The sequence below is a fragment of the Eurytemora carolleeae genome, unplaced genomic scaffold (genome assembly GCF_000591075.1).
Source record: "Eurytemora carolleeae unplaced genomic scaffold, Eaff_2.0 scaffold665, whole genome shotgun sequence".
NCBI classification, from domain to species: Eukaryota; Metazoa; Arthropoda; class Copepoda; order Calanoida; family Temoridae; genus Eurytemora; species Eurytemora carolleeae.
The window spans coordinates 29591-47136 of NW_019396555.1; the positions used below are offsets into that span (position 1 = coordinate 29591).

The 17546-nt window shown below is 33.9% G+C and overlaps 1 protein-coding gene across 3 annotated transcripts in view; it reads right to left on the bottom strand.

Annotated features, from left to right (window-relative positions):
- The window catches only part of LOC111705421 (uncharacterized protein KIAA1211 homolog), a 21930-nt gene continuing 4384 nt past the window's right edge, over positions 1–17546 (bottom strand). The window contains exons 1-9 of one of the 3 annotated variants that reach the window (XM_023477967.1): positions 14179–14278; positions 7369–7448; positions 7062–7143; positions 6115–6199; positions 5649–5729; positions 5191–5236; positions 3686–3902; positions 2045–2132; positions 1–319 (exon numbers count right to left, since the gene is read on the bottom strand). In XM_023477967.1, coding sequence (XP_023333735.1) covers positions 265–319; positions 2045–2132; positions 3686–3902; positions 5191–5236; positions 5649–5729; positions 6115–6199; positions 7062–7143; positions 7369–7448; positions 14179–14227 — 783 coding nt within the window. In that variant the 5' untranslated portion in view covers positions 14228–14278 and the 3' untranslated portion in view covers positions 1–264. Of the gene's footprint in view, positions 320–2044; positions 2133–3685; positions 3903–5190; positions 5237–5648; positions 5730–6114; positions 6200–7061; positions 7144–7368; positions 7458–14178; positions 14279–17546 lie in introns of those variants that run through there. The other 2 variants (XM_023477966.1, XM_023477968.1) reach the window with 2 other exon arrangements.

A 17546-nucleotide genomic window follows, 5' to 3' on the forward strand; every position in this document is an offset into this window, starting at 1 on the left:
TGAAAAGTTTAAGATAATTTATTTATTGGTATATATACTACAGTACATTATAGTATCTTTAATTGTTAAAAATCAACTGTATAATAAATCATCAATTAGTTCATTAATTAGATTAATGAATAGAATGAAGTAGTTGAACTGTGTACGCTTAGTTGAACCACTTCTTTATTTAATCTCGTTGGCCAAAGAAAGGTAGTTGAACCAGGCCGATCCTGTTGAACTACTTTTCTCTTGTGTATTACACCATTACTTTGTAGCCGAAGATTAGTTTGGTTTGAGAGGTGTATTATACTCCCTGTTCCTGGAGCTGTACTTGTAACTGAAAATAACATATAATTTTCTGGCAATCCATTCAAAGGAGTTGAAAACTTTAACAATAGAGGTTTAAAGAAATCGAGCCTTTGCAGCAAACTCAGATTTTCTAATCCTTATTTCTTTGCAACCTGAAGGCGTAAACCTTTGATATTTCAAATTTAGATTATCTGAGATGGAATTTAAAGAATTTAAGCCGAGGTTTAAATCCGCCAAAACCCGGATAAAATTAAGCGCCGGCTTGAATCTTGAAACATTTGATACACTTTTTAGTGGAACCAACCATATTTAAACCGCGGCTTAAATTTAAACCGCCGCTCAAATTCTTTAAATTCGGCCATTGACCTAGCAGAATTCATAGTTTGACATATCAAATAACTATGATATTGGTTGCAAAGATATAGGGATTTGACAAATCTAAATCATCGGTTAAGAACAAAAATAATTTAACCTTGAGGTTTACAAGTTAACAATAATACCTGGTTTCATAAACCAGGTGTTCAAGTTCATAATAATACCTGGTTTTATAAACCTGAGGTTCATAATAATATCTTGTTTCATAAACCTGAGGTTTTTAGTTCATAAAAATACCTGGTTTTATAAGCCTGAGGTTTACTAGTACATAACAATACCTGGTTTTATAAGCCTGAGGTTTACTAGTACATAAAAATACCTGGTTTTATAAACCTGAGGTTTACTAGTACATAAAAATACCTGGTTTTATAAACCTGAGGTTTACTAGTACATAAAAATACCTAGTTTTATAAACCTGAGGTTTACTAGTATATAAAAATACCTGGTTTTATAAACCTGAGGTTTACTAGTACATAAAAATACCTGGTTTTATAAACCTGAGGTTTAATAGTGCATAATAATACCTGGTTTCATAAACCTGAGAATTAGAAGTTCATAATAATACCTTGTTTCTTAAACCTGAGGTTTACAACTACATCATAATACCTGGTTTTATAAACCTGAGGTTAACTAGTACATAATAATACCTGGTTTCATAAACCTGAGGTTTACAATTACAGAATAATACCTGCATTATTAATTACAAACCTGAGGTTTACTAGTGCAAAATTATACCTGGTCTCATGAACCTGAAGTTTACAAGTACATGATAATAACTGGTTTCATAAACCTGAGGTTTACAAGTAAACAATAATACCTGGTTTCATAAACCTGAGGTTTACAAGTAAACAATAATACCTGGTTTCATAAACCTGAGGTTTTCAAGTAAACAATAATACCTGATTTCATAAACCTGAGGTTTACTAGAACATAATAATACCAGAGCTGAATACTTTAGAATGTGATATCCTTAATCCCGATCTGTTAATTAATCTGGAGATTAAATTCATGAGGAAAACAAGCAATATTCAATCTTGAGATTAAGAAAAAGAGTGGATCAATCCCGATATCCACCATTCTAAAGTTCCCAGCTCTGAGATGGAATTTAAAGAATTTGAGCCGCGGTTTAAATCCTCCAAAACCCGGTTTAAATTAGGAGCCGGCTTAAATATTGAAACATTTGATACAATTTTAAGTGGAACCAACCATATTTAAACCGCGGCTCAAATTTAAACCGCCGCTCAAATTCTTTAAATTCGGCCACTGGTTTCATAAACCTAGTACATAATAATACCTGGTTTTATAAACCTGAGGTTAACATAGTTCATAATAATACCTGGTTTTATAAACCTGAGGTTAACATAGTTCATAATAATACCTGGTTTCATAAACCTGAGGTTTAGGACCGAAAGAGGTTGAGTTTGAGAAGAAAGAAGTCCAAGAACTTGTATCGTCTGGGAATTCGTCTGAATAAAATATTAATCCTATAAAGGGATTGTTTACGTTGTTGACGCAGGGCCCCTCAGTTTGAAGAGTTAAATCAACAAATAGAGACCTTTCAAACCTTTATCTGAGTAACGACAAGGAAGATAATTTTGGAAATAGATAAATTCTGCCAATTTCCTTTCTATTTTTTGCTTTAAAAAATATTTTAGGAGAATCCTCATTTAAAAATAATTAATTTCAAAGTAGAAAAACCCGACAATCTCAATGCGTGCATAATCGTTGTAAGCCAAGGGTTTAATAAGGTACCCTTGTAAATCGGCCACGTACTTGCTTTAAATTTAGGGTCACTTGAAATTTAGTGAACAGTCCCCTTAATTTTGAATTCTTGCATTTTGCTTTTAATCTGTCGCCTCTCCCCGTACAGACATTTTTACATCAAAGAAAGAGTAGGTTTCAAGAGAAGAGCTGAATAGGGAAACCTTGTGAATAGAAAATTAATCTAATGCGCACCAGAAAACTAAGTTAAGGATAAAAGAAATTTTTTTAAATTAAAAAATCAATTTGATAAGTTAGCACATCCTCCAAATTATGTTGTCATGTAAAAAATCCTGTTAAATTTGTACTTTTAAAGGGACATGTCAGCGTAATTTCAAGTAACCCTTCATGTAGAGATGGCATACAAAGCCCTGTTTACAACGGTACCCTTGAAACCTTTATCTGATAATAAGTTATTGTTATTCTTCTAGGGTTAAAAATAGTTTCTCTATATACTATCCTGCAGGGCCTCCACCTGCAGTAGAAATAAGCAAGTCACTTTCACAAAACGCCAAAAAACAGTTTTCAAAATTATAAACATTGATATCTAATTCATACTTGATTAGACAAAGCTTTTAAGAGTAATGTTGTGACTTGTGAGTTTTGCATTGTCATCTAATATTGCAAAGAGGGCTACTTGAAATCATGCAAACAGTCCCTTCTTTACCTGGCAGTTGCCATTCTCTGTTGCGTGCAATGCTCCGTGAAATTCCAAAACTGAGAGAGGGGGATTGAATTTTGTAGATCCAGAAAATTAATTAAATTAGTATTTATTTAGGGTTAGATTAGGTTAAGACACTTTCTGGGCCGAGCGCTGCGGCCACGGGTTAGGTCAAGTTATGCCACTTTCTGGGCCGAGTGCTGCGGCTAGAACAGGCTAGGGGGCCGAGCGCTGCGGCTACATGTCTTACATTTAAGACCCCACCAGCTACCAGTCTCTACGGAGGCATCCCACAGATATTATTTTTCTGGATCTACAAAATTCAATCCCCCTCTCTCTGTTTTGGAATTTCACGGAGCATTGCGCGCAACAAGGAATGGCAACTGCCTCTTTACCTAGCAGTTGCCTAAAGGAGTTACACTCGCTTGCCGCGTTGAGTTAAAAGAAAGAGAGAGATTAGTATATATTTTAGGATTAGGATAGGTTAAGACACTTTCTGGGCCGAGCGCTGCGGCTAGGACAGGCTAGAGGGCCGAACGCCGTGGCAAGAACAGGCTCTCTCTCTGTCTTGTAAGTCAACGCGGCATGCCTGTTTACCTAATGGTCTAGTAGAAGAACCTCTGGAGGAGGACGTTCTGGAGGACGATCCTCGGGACGAATAAGAGGACGAGGACGAACTAAATGACGACAAAGAACTTTGTCTCCGTCTCTCCTCTTCCATTCTTTGTCTTTCTATTTCTACTCTTCTCCTCTCCTCTACTCTTCTTCTCTCTTCCTCCCCTCTCCATCTTTCTTTTGCCATTCGCTGCTCCTCCTTGCAAAAAATGTCTAAGTCATAAGAAAAATTTCACCATTCAATCCCCCTCTCCGGGCTCTCTCACGTTATGAAAAAAAAATATAAAGGGTGTCTAAAAAACAGAGGAATAAGGGTCAACAGACTCGTTTGTAATTGCATTTTCAAGATTGGGACCATTTTATGAATCTACTATTAAAGGCTTCTGAAGTTTACGTTTGGAGTGAGTAATTTTGTAAAAATAAGAATCTCCGTTCCGTTTGAACAACTTGCTTGTAATCATATTTTCAAGATTGAGACCATTTTTAAATCTCTACGTACACTTACTGATTCATTGAGGCACATTTTAGACTTGTAGATTCAAAATTATTTACGTTATAGTTTATTCCAGTACAATTGTTATTTTCAGATCTACAAGCCTGAAATTGAATCGGAACTTGTACGCAGACATTAAAAATGGTTTATCAGGTTATCAGGGGTTTGGGTTATTAAGTTCGCGGTTGAGTGCCGCAAATTTTTCAAATATCAAGGACGATCTCTCTCATATGTCAAAGTGATGCATCTAATATTTGAAATTCTTTAGATATATTTAAAGAAAATATTAAAATGTCAACAGAATTTAATCTTATTTGGCTAAATTCATTGCCATTTAGTAAATGCCAATATTTGAACTGTACGATAAAAGTTTAAGAAAACTTATATCAAACTAAACTATGAAAAGCTTTATATCATGAATATAAATAATCATCATCATGGCATGGCAATCTAGAACTAGCCGATCTATCGATGTCCTCTAGACACGCCCGGGTATACTGTCTTCAATCGGACATGTCTTAATTTTTACTTCAATTTACGGATTAAGCTAATTCTTATAATAAACGATTGTGAAAATAATTCAATATAAAATCATCATTTTAAGGTTTAATTCGGCTTAATTAAGGTTGAACAGAAATAGTTTCAAGAATTTCTCCTCTTTCAAAGGTATAAAAGGAGTTTTGTGAAGAAAAGAAATTAATTAAAAACACAGAAAGAAAATAATGAGATATTAAATTTTAAAACTTTTAAAAATTCTTCTCCTGGCGTCAGCGAAAGCATTGAAATAAAAAATGTCATCCTCAACTATCAAAACCGGTTTTCATTTAGCGGCCACATTTAAAGAATGGCATGGATCCAAATCTGTATGAAAACCGGTTTTGAAATAACGGACATATTTTAAAAATGGCATGGAGTTCAAATCTGTATGAAAACTGGTTTTGAAATAGCGGTCATATTTAAAAAGACATGGAGTCCAAATCTTTATGAAAAACACCTGTCTTCGTTGTTCTTCTAAAATCTCTCTTTGACGCTCTCGTTCTCTGAACACAAAAATATGGAGCCTTTTTTTCACAAAATCCAATTTTCGAATCCATATATCTTTGCTACATGATGGTGTAAACATTTTGTATTTTAAGCTGATATATATAAGTCCCAAGTTGAAAATGAAATATCGTATAGACAGACATCCTGTTGCAAAGATAGGAATCAGGAAATAAGAGATGGCGACAAAGCTAAGACTCAATACAAACAAGATTAGACCTTAAGAAAGAGGATTTAAAGGCTACCTAAATCTTTTTGAATACCGGTCTGCTCTGAGGTCGAGGATCAATATTTTTCAATTAGTGTTTAAATATTGAATTATTTGTACGGCGGTCCATAGAGCGTTCGCATTAAATTGTACTAATAAAAGACGACTTTCTGATGTTTCATCTTTTCTTCTGCAGTTTCTACCTTATCTGCTCTTGTAGTCTTCCCTGCGCATTATCAACAGCATTCTTTCGTACAACAAGATCGTTCTTTACATCCATATACCTAAACATTTATCCATATACCTAGACATTTATCCATATACCTAAACATTTATCCATATACCTAAACATTTTATCAATATACCTTAACATTTATCCATATAACTGAACATTTATCCATATACCTAAACAATTATCCATATACATGAACATTTATCTATATACCTAAACATTTATCCATATACCTAAACATTTATCCATATACATAAACATTTATCCATATACCTAAACATTTATCCATATACCTGAACATTTATCTTATCCATATACCTAAACATTTATCCATATACCTAAACATTTATCCATATACCTAAACATTTATCCATATACCTGAACATTTATTCATTTACCTAAACATTTATCCATATACCTAAACATTTATATCTAACCTGAGTCCTAATTCATAAAGTTTGCTCCCAGGTTCTATATCAAGAAGATCAAATTCTCTTAAACATTTCTCCAGGCCGAAACATCCTAAAAGTATATTGTGAGAGTAAGAAAGCCATAGATTAATTTACAATAACAGATAGAACGCTAGATGTCGCCTTATCAAGATTTAGGGGTAGAAGCCCAAAGGAGTTATACGCATGCTGCGTTTAATGACAAAACAGAGAGAGAGCATACGCGTAACTTCTTTGAGCTTTTGCCTCAAGTTTCTTGTGAACGAAATACCTCTAGTCCTGAAAAGACGACATCTAGTGTTCTATTTGTTATCGTTGATGCAGAATACTATTAATAGGGCTTTTGGACTCAAGTTATAACATAAACCACAGCAATTGTGCTGTTGAAACAGACCCACTTAGCATAAAGTGATTTAATAAGTTATTATTAAAACTATTTGCGCTGATAACAACATAAAATACTTTTAAGTATTGCTTTAATAAGGATTTTATATCTCATCATGTTTTATCTCTTCAACTTCTTACATCTGATCTCTCACCTGTAATCTGATTATATATCTCATCATGTTTTATCTCTTTAACTTCTTATATCTGATCTCTCACCTGTAATCTGATTATATATCTCATCATGTTTTATCTCTTTGACTTCTTATATCTGATCTCTCACCTGTAATCTGATTTTATATCTCATCATGTTTTATCTCTTCAACTTCTTATATCTGATCTCTCACCTGTAATCTGATTATATATCTCATCATGTTCTTGTTTTATCACTTCAACTTCTTATATCTGATCTCTCACCCGTAATTTGATTATTTATCTCATCATGTTTTATCTCTTCCACTTCTTATATCTGATCTCTCACCTGTATTCTGATTATGTATCTCATCATGTTCTTCTTTTATCTCTTCAACTTCTTATATCTGATCTCTCACCTGTAATCTGATTATATATCTCATCATGTTCTTGTTTTATCTCTTCAACTTCCTTTATCTGATCACGCACTAGCCAATGAATCTTGAAATAAAAATGTTTAAAAACTTTAAATTAACTATCACGATTCAAATGTAAGATTTAATTGAGAAGTATATCAAAATTTAAAAAAAAAACAGTTTAGTATTACATCCTGTTAAATGTCAGAATGAAAAAGTAAAATTTCAATAGCGGAGAGGTCTGAAAAGATCTCCATTTTCAAAGATTTGAAGAAAAAACATTCTTATCTAANCCCCCCTCTCCATATACCTGGTTCCATGATAATGTGAGAGGATCTATTGCATCTAAACTAACAGGTCCATAATCCTGTCCTAAGACTCCACTAAGACCTGAAGTATCTAGAACTAATCTTTTTTTTCTTCTTTATCATTGCTAGGGTTGTGTAGAATGGCTACCAGTTTAGTTTTTAATATTGTTCTATTTTATACCGTATGTCTCCGTATAATCAAAGACTCTAGAATAGTAGAAGATAGGGCATTAGGAATGTATCCGAATAGTGAGTACGCTCTGTAACCTTTTATATGACGTCATTGGCTGCAGTATTGGTTTTAAATTCAAACAATCAACATTAGAACTCTAGTTATCAAATAATTTAATCATTGTAGGTGCTTAAAATGGTGTGAAAATAAGTTAATAACGACACGGTTATAAACTTCTAAATTTGTTTTAATCAGTTATAGGATAGGATGCTCTACTGCTAAAATAAGGCTAAAATTGTGATTTTGTTACGAATCTCATTTTTATGAAAAATACTACATATTTTAAAACAAAATTTGTTAGATGTTTTTATGTATACTTTTGTAATAGTCTGAAGCAGAATTTTCGGCCAGTAACGTGAGCAAGCCCAAAAAACCTTGGGTTTAAGGAGCCAAATTTTTTAACCATTTACATTGCAATCTGTTTTAAGATAAAGTTTATCTTAAATGATAATAAAGCTATGTATTTCTAACGGCCGATTACGTAAAAAACGAAAGTTTTTGGTAAAAAAATGCTAAAAAAGTCCTAAAATTTTTTTAATCATAGAAAAGACGACATTCTTTGGCTTCTTATTGAACCCAACTGGTTATAACCATATATTTTAAAAATATTATCTGAATTTTAAATTTAGATTTGCAGTTTTCAAAAAGAAAAATTCATCAAAATTTGTAGGCAATTAATTAATGTAAGATCAAGGATGGGGTCCAATCTGTTCAGACGTTTTTCCAATTATTGGATACAAACAAACTTACTAATACATATGAATTATATATATCAGTGTCGCAATCATGTTTGGAGTTCGTCTAGTTTGTGGCGAAGACTTAATGCCTTCTTAAACAAAATCTGCCTAAACTGGCTAAACATTTTATATCTACTTCTATATGTTTAACCGAAATCAAATTGAACCCTATCTTTGTAGCGCAATGTTCTAGACCTTAGATATTTTAAACTACTTTTACTGCAGCAAATGATCTAAGTTTATAATATCTAAGGTTTACACCATCAGGTTTTAAAGATATAAGGATGAGAAAATTTGAGTTTGTGGTAAATATAACTTAGTTCCCTTCAGTCTAACGTATTTTTTTTCAAAATAATGTTGTTGCAGTTTTCCTAATAAAACACAAACATCATTTTGCACAAAATAAATACAAAATAAAAATAAATAATGTTTTAGTAGATTTATCAAGGTAAAAGTATTTAAACATCTAGGAAAATATAGATATTAGCTTAAATATGATTTAGAGGGGATAGTGTAGTTTTCTCTTACTACTAAAAATGTGCAATGAATTGGCAAACTTAATTAGCAAACTTTGATAAGATCACACTTCAAGTTATTCTACTTGTATTAGACCTATTATCTTTGCAACCTGACAACATTGCAGATCGGGTTATTTCCAATACTTGGACCTAACCCTCATGTGTTGCTGTTATCTTTGCAACCTGGCAATATTATACTTCGGGCTATCTCTATCATGCAGAGTAAACCTTTATACAATTATTTGCTCGTGCAATAGTTAACACCCAAAGTAATAAACTTATTTTCTACAATGTTAATACATTTATTTACATAATCATAAATGCATACATAACATTAAATAAAGATAACTGATGACATGATTGTTAGCCTTGATCCCTTTTACTTATAAGGTTTCTTAGCTTGACGTTTAAGCACTCTCTCAGTTAGTTTACCGAGTCTATCGTGCATGACTGATATAGCTTTCAGTCCGTCTATCAACTTTATATCTTTACTATTACAGGTCTGCTGGTCAACCCGCTCCTGCATAATCTGGAGCAGATCCCAAATCTGGTTAGACAGCCTGTCACTTTCCTAGTAGGGTCAGGATACAGCCTGTACTCTTGCTCCCAAGCCTTCCCTGTGTCCCAAACCTCAACTTGGGGGACAACAGTATGCTGGAAGGATCTAGTGTCCTCAGGAATAGAGGACAGGAGATCCATAATCTCCTTTCGGAGTTCCTTGACCTCTGTATCAAGCTTCTCCATCTTCTCTAGGATATCTTGCATATCCTCATCCTCATCACCATCCTCTACTTCAATCCTCAGCTACGTTCTCGTCCTCCGAGGCTGGGACAGTGATAATGGGAGTGTCTCCACTGATGAGAGGAGTGATATCAGCTGGATCAACTTCCTCTTCATCCAGTTCTACTTCCTCAATGTATGCGGGGTTCCGCACAATAACAGGAACCCGGTTCATCTTCTCCTGCTGTAGCTCGTCCAGAAAGGTTCCCTCTGTATGCTGTCTGTTCGCTGTATGTAGCACAGGACCCAGAGCGGTAGTGTGCAGGAGACTTGTGTCTACTGCTACGGCTCGTGTTGTACTGATTCATGGTATCCAGTTGTATTCAAGGGACTGTTCACTCTTATCAAGAACAATCCGAAGTACAACAATAGACACTCCTGTGACCGAATTAAATGAATTTGAGCCGCATCTTAAATCCGCCAAAAACCGGTTTTAATTGAGTGTCGGCTTGACGGGCGGATTTTTGGTACTGTCAATTTGTTAATGACAATTTGGTAATGACAATTTGGTAATGACAATTTGGTAAGGTGACAATTTGGTAACGACAATTTGGTAATGACAATTTGGTAAGCTCACAAAAGTGACAATTTGGTAATGACAATTTGGTAACAACAAAAAAGTGACAATTTGGTAATGACAATTTGGTAACAACAAAAAAGTGACAATTTGGTGAGCTCACAAAAGTGACAATTTGGTAATGACAATTTAAAAGTTTAATAATGTGCTGTTTCTCTCATTAGTTTGGGTTAGGTTAGGTTAAAACAATTTCTGGGCCGAGCGCTGCGGCTAGGATGGGCTAGGGGGCCGAGCTGATCATAATCTTCCTAGTTGGGATATCAGGGTTGGCTGCAGCATTGGACAGCATTGCCTTGACAACATCCATAGAGGCGTGTCTTGTGCTGTCATGGTTGGGATTGCCAAAGACTTGGACAACTTGTGTATTCTCATTGTAGGTTAAAGTTTTAGGACAACTTGATTTAGATTTCTTATAATCAACGCACACATAAAGTTCGTTCTTGTTGTAGTATTTAAATCCTTCTGAATCTTGTAATATTTTCCCACCCCTAAAAGAGGTAATGAATAAGTAATTCATGATCCAAGTCTCCTCTTCTTGCAGTATATGACACGACTGAGATTGAAACGTGGTTTTTAGAAAATAGTGCGAATTTTACAATTATTTTTGGCGCATTTCTTTTGTGCAGAAATAAAAGATTTCTAGAATCAATTATCTTTAATTGAAAATATAACTAAAAATTAAACAATTTTACATAATGTCACTTTTATTTCGTTTACCAAATTGTCACTTTTATGACGTTACCAAATTGTCATTACCAAATTGTCACTTTTGTGAGCTTACCAAATTGTCATTACCAAATTGTCACTTTTTTGTTGTTACCAAATTGTCACTTTTTTGTTGTTACCAAATTGTCATTACCAAATTGTCACTTTTGTGAGCTTACCAAATTGTCATTACCAAATTGTCACTTTTTTGTTGTTACCAAATTGTCACTTTTGTGAGCTTACCAAATTGTCATTGCCAAATTGTCACTTTTTTGTTGTTACCAATTTGTCATTACCAAATTGTCACTTTTGTGAGCTTACAAAATTGTCATTACCAAATTGTCGTTACCAAATTGTCACCTTACCAAATTGTCATTACCAAATTGTAATTACCAAATTGTCATTACCAAATTGACATTACCAAAAATCCGCCCATCGTCGGCTTAGATCTTGAAACATTTAATACAATTTCAAGTGGAACCAACCATATTTGAGCCGCGGCTCAAATTATTTAAATTCAGCCTCTGTAAATATTTTTTTTCAATTTTGTTCAATGTAAGCGTAATTCTTAGTGCCCTTCCAAGCAAAGAGAGCAATGCCCGATTTACAACGGTACCCTTGAAACCTAAGTCGGATCAAAAATGTGCAAGACAATGTCTTTTTTATGACTCGGCTCGGATTATATCTGTGGATTTCTCCATTGTTTCTTATAAGAGCATGAAATGCTTAAGTCCCTTTTGCAGAAAACCCTCACAAATAAAAATGAAAAGTATAAATAAACAAAAACACACCATATGTATGACAACAGGCAAAAAGTTTTTAAGGGTACCGTTGTAGATCAGGCATTGTCGTATTTGCATGGAGGGTGACTTGAAATTACGCTTACAGTCCCTTTAAATAGACTGAAAGAACAAATAGACACTCCCAAATAGATTCTAGTACAATAGATGGCAACGTAGAATTTGTACACTCCCAGTACAGCTGTCTTCTGACGTCACAAGTGTCAACAGTTTTATGTGTCCGACAAAATTATTAATAATAGTGATAATAAAGTGCTCATCTCTCAGCGAAGTAAGTGCACTTTTGTGTTCTTTATTTTCTTTTTTTTATACTTTTTATTTAATAGTCATTAATAATTGGTTCATTTCTATGTTGCCACCTATTATACTTGATATTCTATTTGGACACACCTTTATAAATTCTATTCTAAATCTCAAATTTTTTTAAATAATAGCTTTTTATGAACTAAATTAACATTATATAACATTAATTTATCATTTTTACTTTGATCTCTTTCTTTTAATCACTTTTTTCCTTCTATACTTGTTTATGTTTTTAGATAAATCTCTTACACACATTAAATCAATTATGAGCAGAACATCATTAATAATGTACTACCTACTAAAAGTAAAGGTGAAACTATTTTTTTGATACAAATGCTCAAATCCACCTTGCATTACTTCAAGGTTTTCTTTGATACAATTATCAAAAAAGATTTGAGATTTTTTTTATTCAAAAGTTTTAAATCATTATGTATTTGGAAGAATTTTTGCATGAGTATCAAAAATACTAGTTTTTTAGCCAAACAATTTTTCAAAATTTTTTTTAAATATTTAAAAACGGAAAAATGGATTGTATTCAGCAGCTCAAGGCGCATCTTTTGATACCCAAATCAACCTTTCCTTCTGTAATTGTAAATTACTGTTTATAAATGTGGAAACTATTTGCTATTATTTTATGCAAAAAGGATTTGAAATTTTCGATGATATTTCTACTGTACCAGTAGTTGGCAACAATTTCAAGTGACCCTCCATTTCAAGAAGAATTTCAAGTGATCCTTCATTTCAATAAGAATTTCAAGTGATCCTCCGTTTCAAGAATAATTTCAAGTGATCCTCCATTTCAAGAAGAATTTCAAGTGAACCTCCATTTCAAGAAGAATTTCAAGTGAACCTCCGATTCAAGAAGAATTTCAAGTGATCCTCCATTTCAAAAAGAATTTCAAGTGATCCTCAATTTCCAGAACAATTTCAAGTGATCCTCTATTTCAATAAGAATTTCAAGTGATCCTCCATTTCAAGAAGAATTTCAAGTGATCCTCTATTTCAAGAAGAATTTCAAGTGATTCTCCATTTCAAGAAGAATTTCAAGTCATCCTCCATTTCAAGAAGAATTTCAAGTGATCCTCCATTTCAAGAAGAATTTCAAGTGAACCTCTGATTCAAGAAGAATTTCAAGTGATCCTCCATCTCAAGAAAAATTTCAAGTGATCCTCCATTTCAAGAAGAATTTCAAGTGATCCTCTATTTCAAGAAGAATTTCAAGTGATCCTCCATTTCAAGAAGAATTTCAAGTGATCGGCTATTTCAAGAAGAATTTCAAGTGATTCTCCATTTCAAGAAGAATTTCAAGTCATCCTCCATTTCAAGATGAATTTCAAGTGATCCTCCATTTCAAGAAGAATTTCAAGTGATCCTCTATTTCAAGAAGAATTTCAAGTGATTCTCCATTTCAAGAAGAATTTCAAGTCATCCTCCATTTCAAGAAGAATTTCAAGTGATCCTCCATTTCAAGAAGAATTTCAAGTGGTCCTCAATTTTAAGAAGAATTTCAAGTAAATTTCTGTTAATTTTCTTCCTTGTCTTTAAAGCATAACTCTTAAAGTCACCTTGACAAATTAAATAGAAACTGGGATCGAAAAGATATCTTTATCAGTTTAGCGCTGACCAAGGTACGTTGAAAGGGTGTGATGGATCGTGAACAAAACTATTTAAAACAAAATTCCAATTTCCTGGAAAAGTGCATGAGTTATGCCACATTTTGTAATCTAATGCCTTGTTCAAAAACTTTCCAAAAAAATGTTCAGTTGCGAGGAATCGTGAATATAAAGAAACAGACATTATAAATTTCGTACAGTCGTCTTTGAAGTTTAATCCTTTGAGGGTAACCCTGCAGTAAAGGTAAGGTTATTTTTGGGGAAGCTTATTGTTGAAGAAGGCGGTAAAGTCGTAACAACATATTAGAGACAAGGAAAAATTTGAAATTGTTCATAGCTATAAAGTGGTGTTAAAAAAATCATGGCATTTTAATCTAATATTTTCTAGGATTTACTTGTATAATTTACACATGTGATCAATATTTTGCAGAAATTATAAAGAAATGTGCATACATTGTACGTACATGTATTTATTTAGTAGTTATACATGTGTACAAGGTGTTGTTAGCCTTGACTAGTTGAGATTTAACAGATTAGTTTTAGATTCCTAGTATTCCAAGACCTAGTATACAGATCACCGATCTCAGGGTTCTCATCTTAACTGAGACAAAATTCGAACCAATCCACCCACACAGATTAAGACGCCATAGACTGGTCATACATGGAGTAGGACGCCATAGACTGGTCATACACGGAGTAGGACGCCATAGACTGGTCATACACGGAGTAGGACGCGATAGACAGGCGCGCAACTAGGGGGGGGCCAGGCCCCCCCCACTAGATTTCTTGTTTCATTTTATATTAGATGTGTTGACTTATAACTGAATATCCGGTTGGTAAGGTTAGTTTTTATTGTTTAAGTATAACACACATTTTTCTTGCCCCCCCCTAAAAATGTTTAGGGGGGGGCCAAAAAAATTTTCGCGCTTCGCGATAGACTGAAAATACACGGAGTAGGACGCCAAAGGCTGGTCATACACGAAGTAGGACACCATAAACGGGCCAGACACGAAGTAGAACGCCATAGCTTGGTAATACACGGAGTAGAGCGCCATAGACTGGTCATACATGGAGTAGGACGCCATAGATTAGTCATATACGGAGTTGGACGCCATAGACTGGTCATACAAGGAGTTGTTCGCCTTAGACTGGACATACAAGGAGTTGAACGCCATAGACTGGTCATACAAGGAGCTGGGGTGCCTTAGACTGGCTATACACGGAGTAGGACGCCATAGACTGGTCGTACACAGTTTTACTTAGCTATCAATGGCTAAACCCAGACACAATCTTGTCAGCTATCGATGTCAGCACGGAAACTAGCTTAGAAATCAATGTTAACCAGGACACGAGCTCTTAATCAATCAATGCCAAACCAATCAGCCCGATCAACTATCAATGTCTACACGGACACAAGCACTTAATCAATGCCAAACCAATGAGCATGATGGCACTATATGGGTTTGACGGTGTATATATATATATATATATATCTGCGTCACAAAAGTCAAACTGTTCTGCGGCGTTTATGCGTCACAAATGTCAAACTGTTCTGCGGCGTTGATGCGTCACTCGGAACATTTGTGTCCAAAGTGCACGACAGCCTACGACTTTTATGAATAATCAAAAATATCAAATATTAAATAAAAAGGTTAAAAACACTGAGTTCTGTTTACTTCTTTTCCGTTCAAACGACAAGTTTATATTCCAATAATATGCATTCACGATATTAATATCTATCAATATTGTATGTAAGTATTTACAGTGTTTAGAAAATGAAAACCTGATCCAGTATGTATTGATGACCTTACTCAGGGTACACCTGGACATCTGGTGTACTTATTTCAAATATCTATCTATCTATCTATCTATCTATCTATATTTCTATCTATCTTTCTATCTATATATCTATCTATCTATATATCTTTCTATTTATCTATCTATCTATCTATATTTCTATCTATCTATCTATCTATATATCTATCTATCTATCTATTTATCTATCTTTCTATTTATCTATCTATCTATCTATCTATCTATCTATCTATCTATCTATCTATCTATCTATCTATCTATCTATCTCTCTATCTATTTATCTATCTATCTATAGAGTGATCAATATTATTCACTATATATAATTTCATGCTTTAAACAATCGCTTTAAAGACCTTTTAATTTCCAAGCCCTAGAGGTATTATTAATCATACCTGACAATTAAGGATACAATTAACTATAGGGAAATAAGGGGGGGGGGGTATCCACTATCCAGCTCTATCAAGACGTATAATTTAGAAATGTGGATATTGGATTTAATTATTTAAAAAGACATGAATAATAATTTAATCTTGACATTTAAACTAAAGTTCATAACATTTTAGTTATCATTATTGCAAACACAACTTCCAAACAAAAAACCTTATGCACATCCAAGGTTTCATATTGGAATGAAATCCCAAGGGTTTACGAGAATGCAAAGTCGTCCTCCAGAAATTAAACAACACGCTTGAAATGAACGTCCTTCTTGTGCGGAGATTGGATTGGTTTTTTTTCTCCAACCAGTAGAATAGACACTTAAAAGGAACTGTAGAATTCAGGGGCGGATACAGGAATTAAGTGAGGGGGGTGGGGGGGGGGGCAACATTTTTTAGGAACAACAAATTCATAATTAGGAACAAAAAATCGCGGCGCAGGTGAAAATTTTTTTGACTTTAAAGACTCAAAAATAGTCAAAATTAATGACTAAAGACTAAAAAACTAGATTTTTAACTTTTCACACATTATAGTTTATTAAGACAGATATTTTTCCTGTTTTGCACTAGGGTTTCTTTCCCTTAAGCATGCTATTGAGAAGCTAGTCTAAAAATAGGAACAAAAAAATCCAAATTCAGGGGGGGCGAATGTCCCCCCCCCCTCTGTATCCGCCCCTGGTAGAATTTACTTAAAATGATCCTCCATTTCACATAGATTTAGCCTACTTATGAAAAGTCTCATTAAGTTTAAGGACAGGGTTGACTTTGAAGTGTCGCTACGCCGAGGGCTTTTATTTTACCGCTCTTACTCGTTATCCTTTTCTGTAGCCCTTTACATGTACATTTTAGCACTATTTCTCTGAACCAAAATCATAGAGTCATCCCTATATAATTTTTTTTTTTAAATTGATTATGTGGCTCTTTCTAAAAGTAAAAACCTCCCCTGATCAATATTGTGGTAATGTGGGGTTTTTGACGTGCGGTGCGCATATGCCCAGCGCAATGTAATGCTGGATTTTTTAAAGCTGCTGAGTGCTTTTAGAATACTGTGCGCCGCGCAGAAGCGCACCATATTTTAACAGGAAAAAATAGCCTATAAGAAATTTATACTCTAAGGACAGCTTACGAACAACGTTATATTTGTGTTTATCATTAGAACGTTAGTTATGCATATCTGTTTAATTTAACTAATTTTCCGAGTGAGTTATCTAGCAGAGAGATAACAAATGTGCGAATCCTGTTCAATTCTTTACCAGTAGCTGTCTGCAGTTTAAACAATAAACTGTCCTTGGTAAACTGGAATTTTTAAACCTTTTTATTACGTAATATCTTGTTTATCCTCTTTGCCTTCGGACTTTATTTTGTTTTTCATTTTTTTTTTAGTTTTTAATTATTCTTGTGCAATATTGTGACAAAAACAATTTTTTATCGGCATAAAGTGATAACCATAAAACTGTGGAATAGGAAGACGACAATTTCTTGTGTATTTGATGTTGTTTTACCAATTGGTATAAATAGGTCATGTGTTTCATGTTCATGAGTTGTTCATGAGTTGTTCATGTTTCATGTTCATGAGTTGTTCATGAGTTGTTCATGTTTCATGTTCATAAGTTGTTCATGAGTTGTTCATGAATTGTTCATGTTTCATGTTCATAAGTTGTTCATG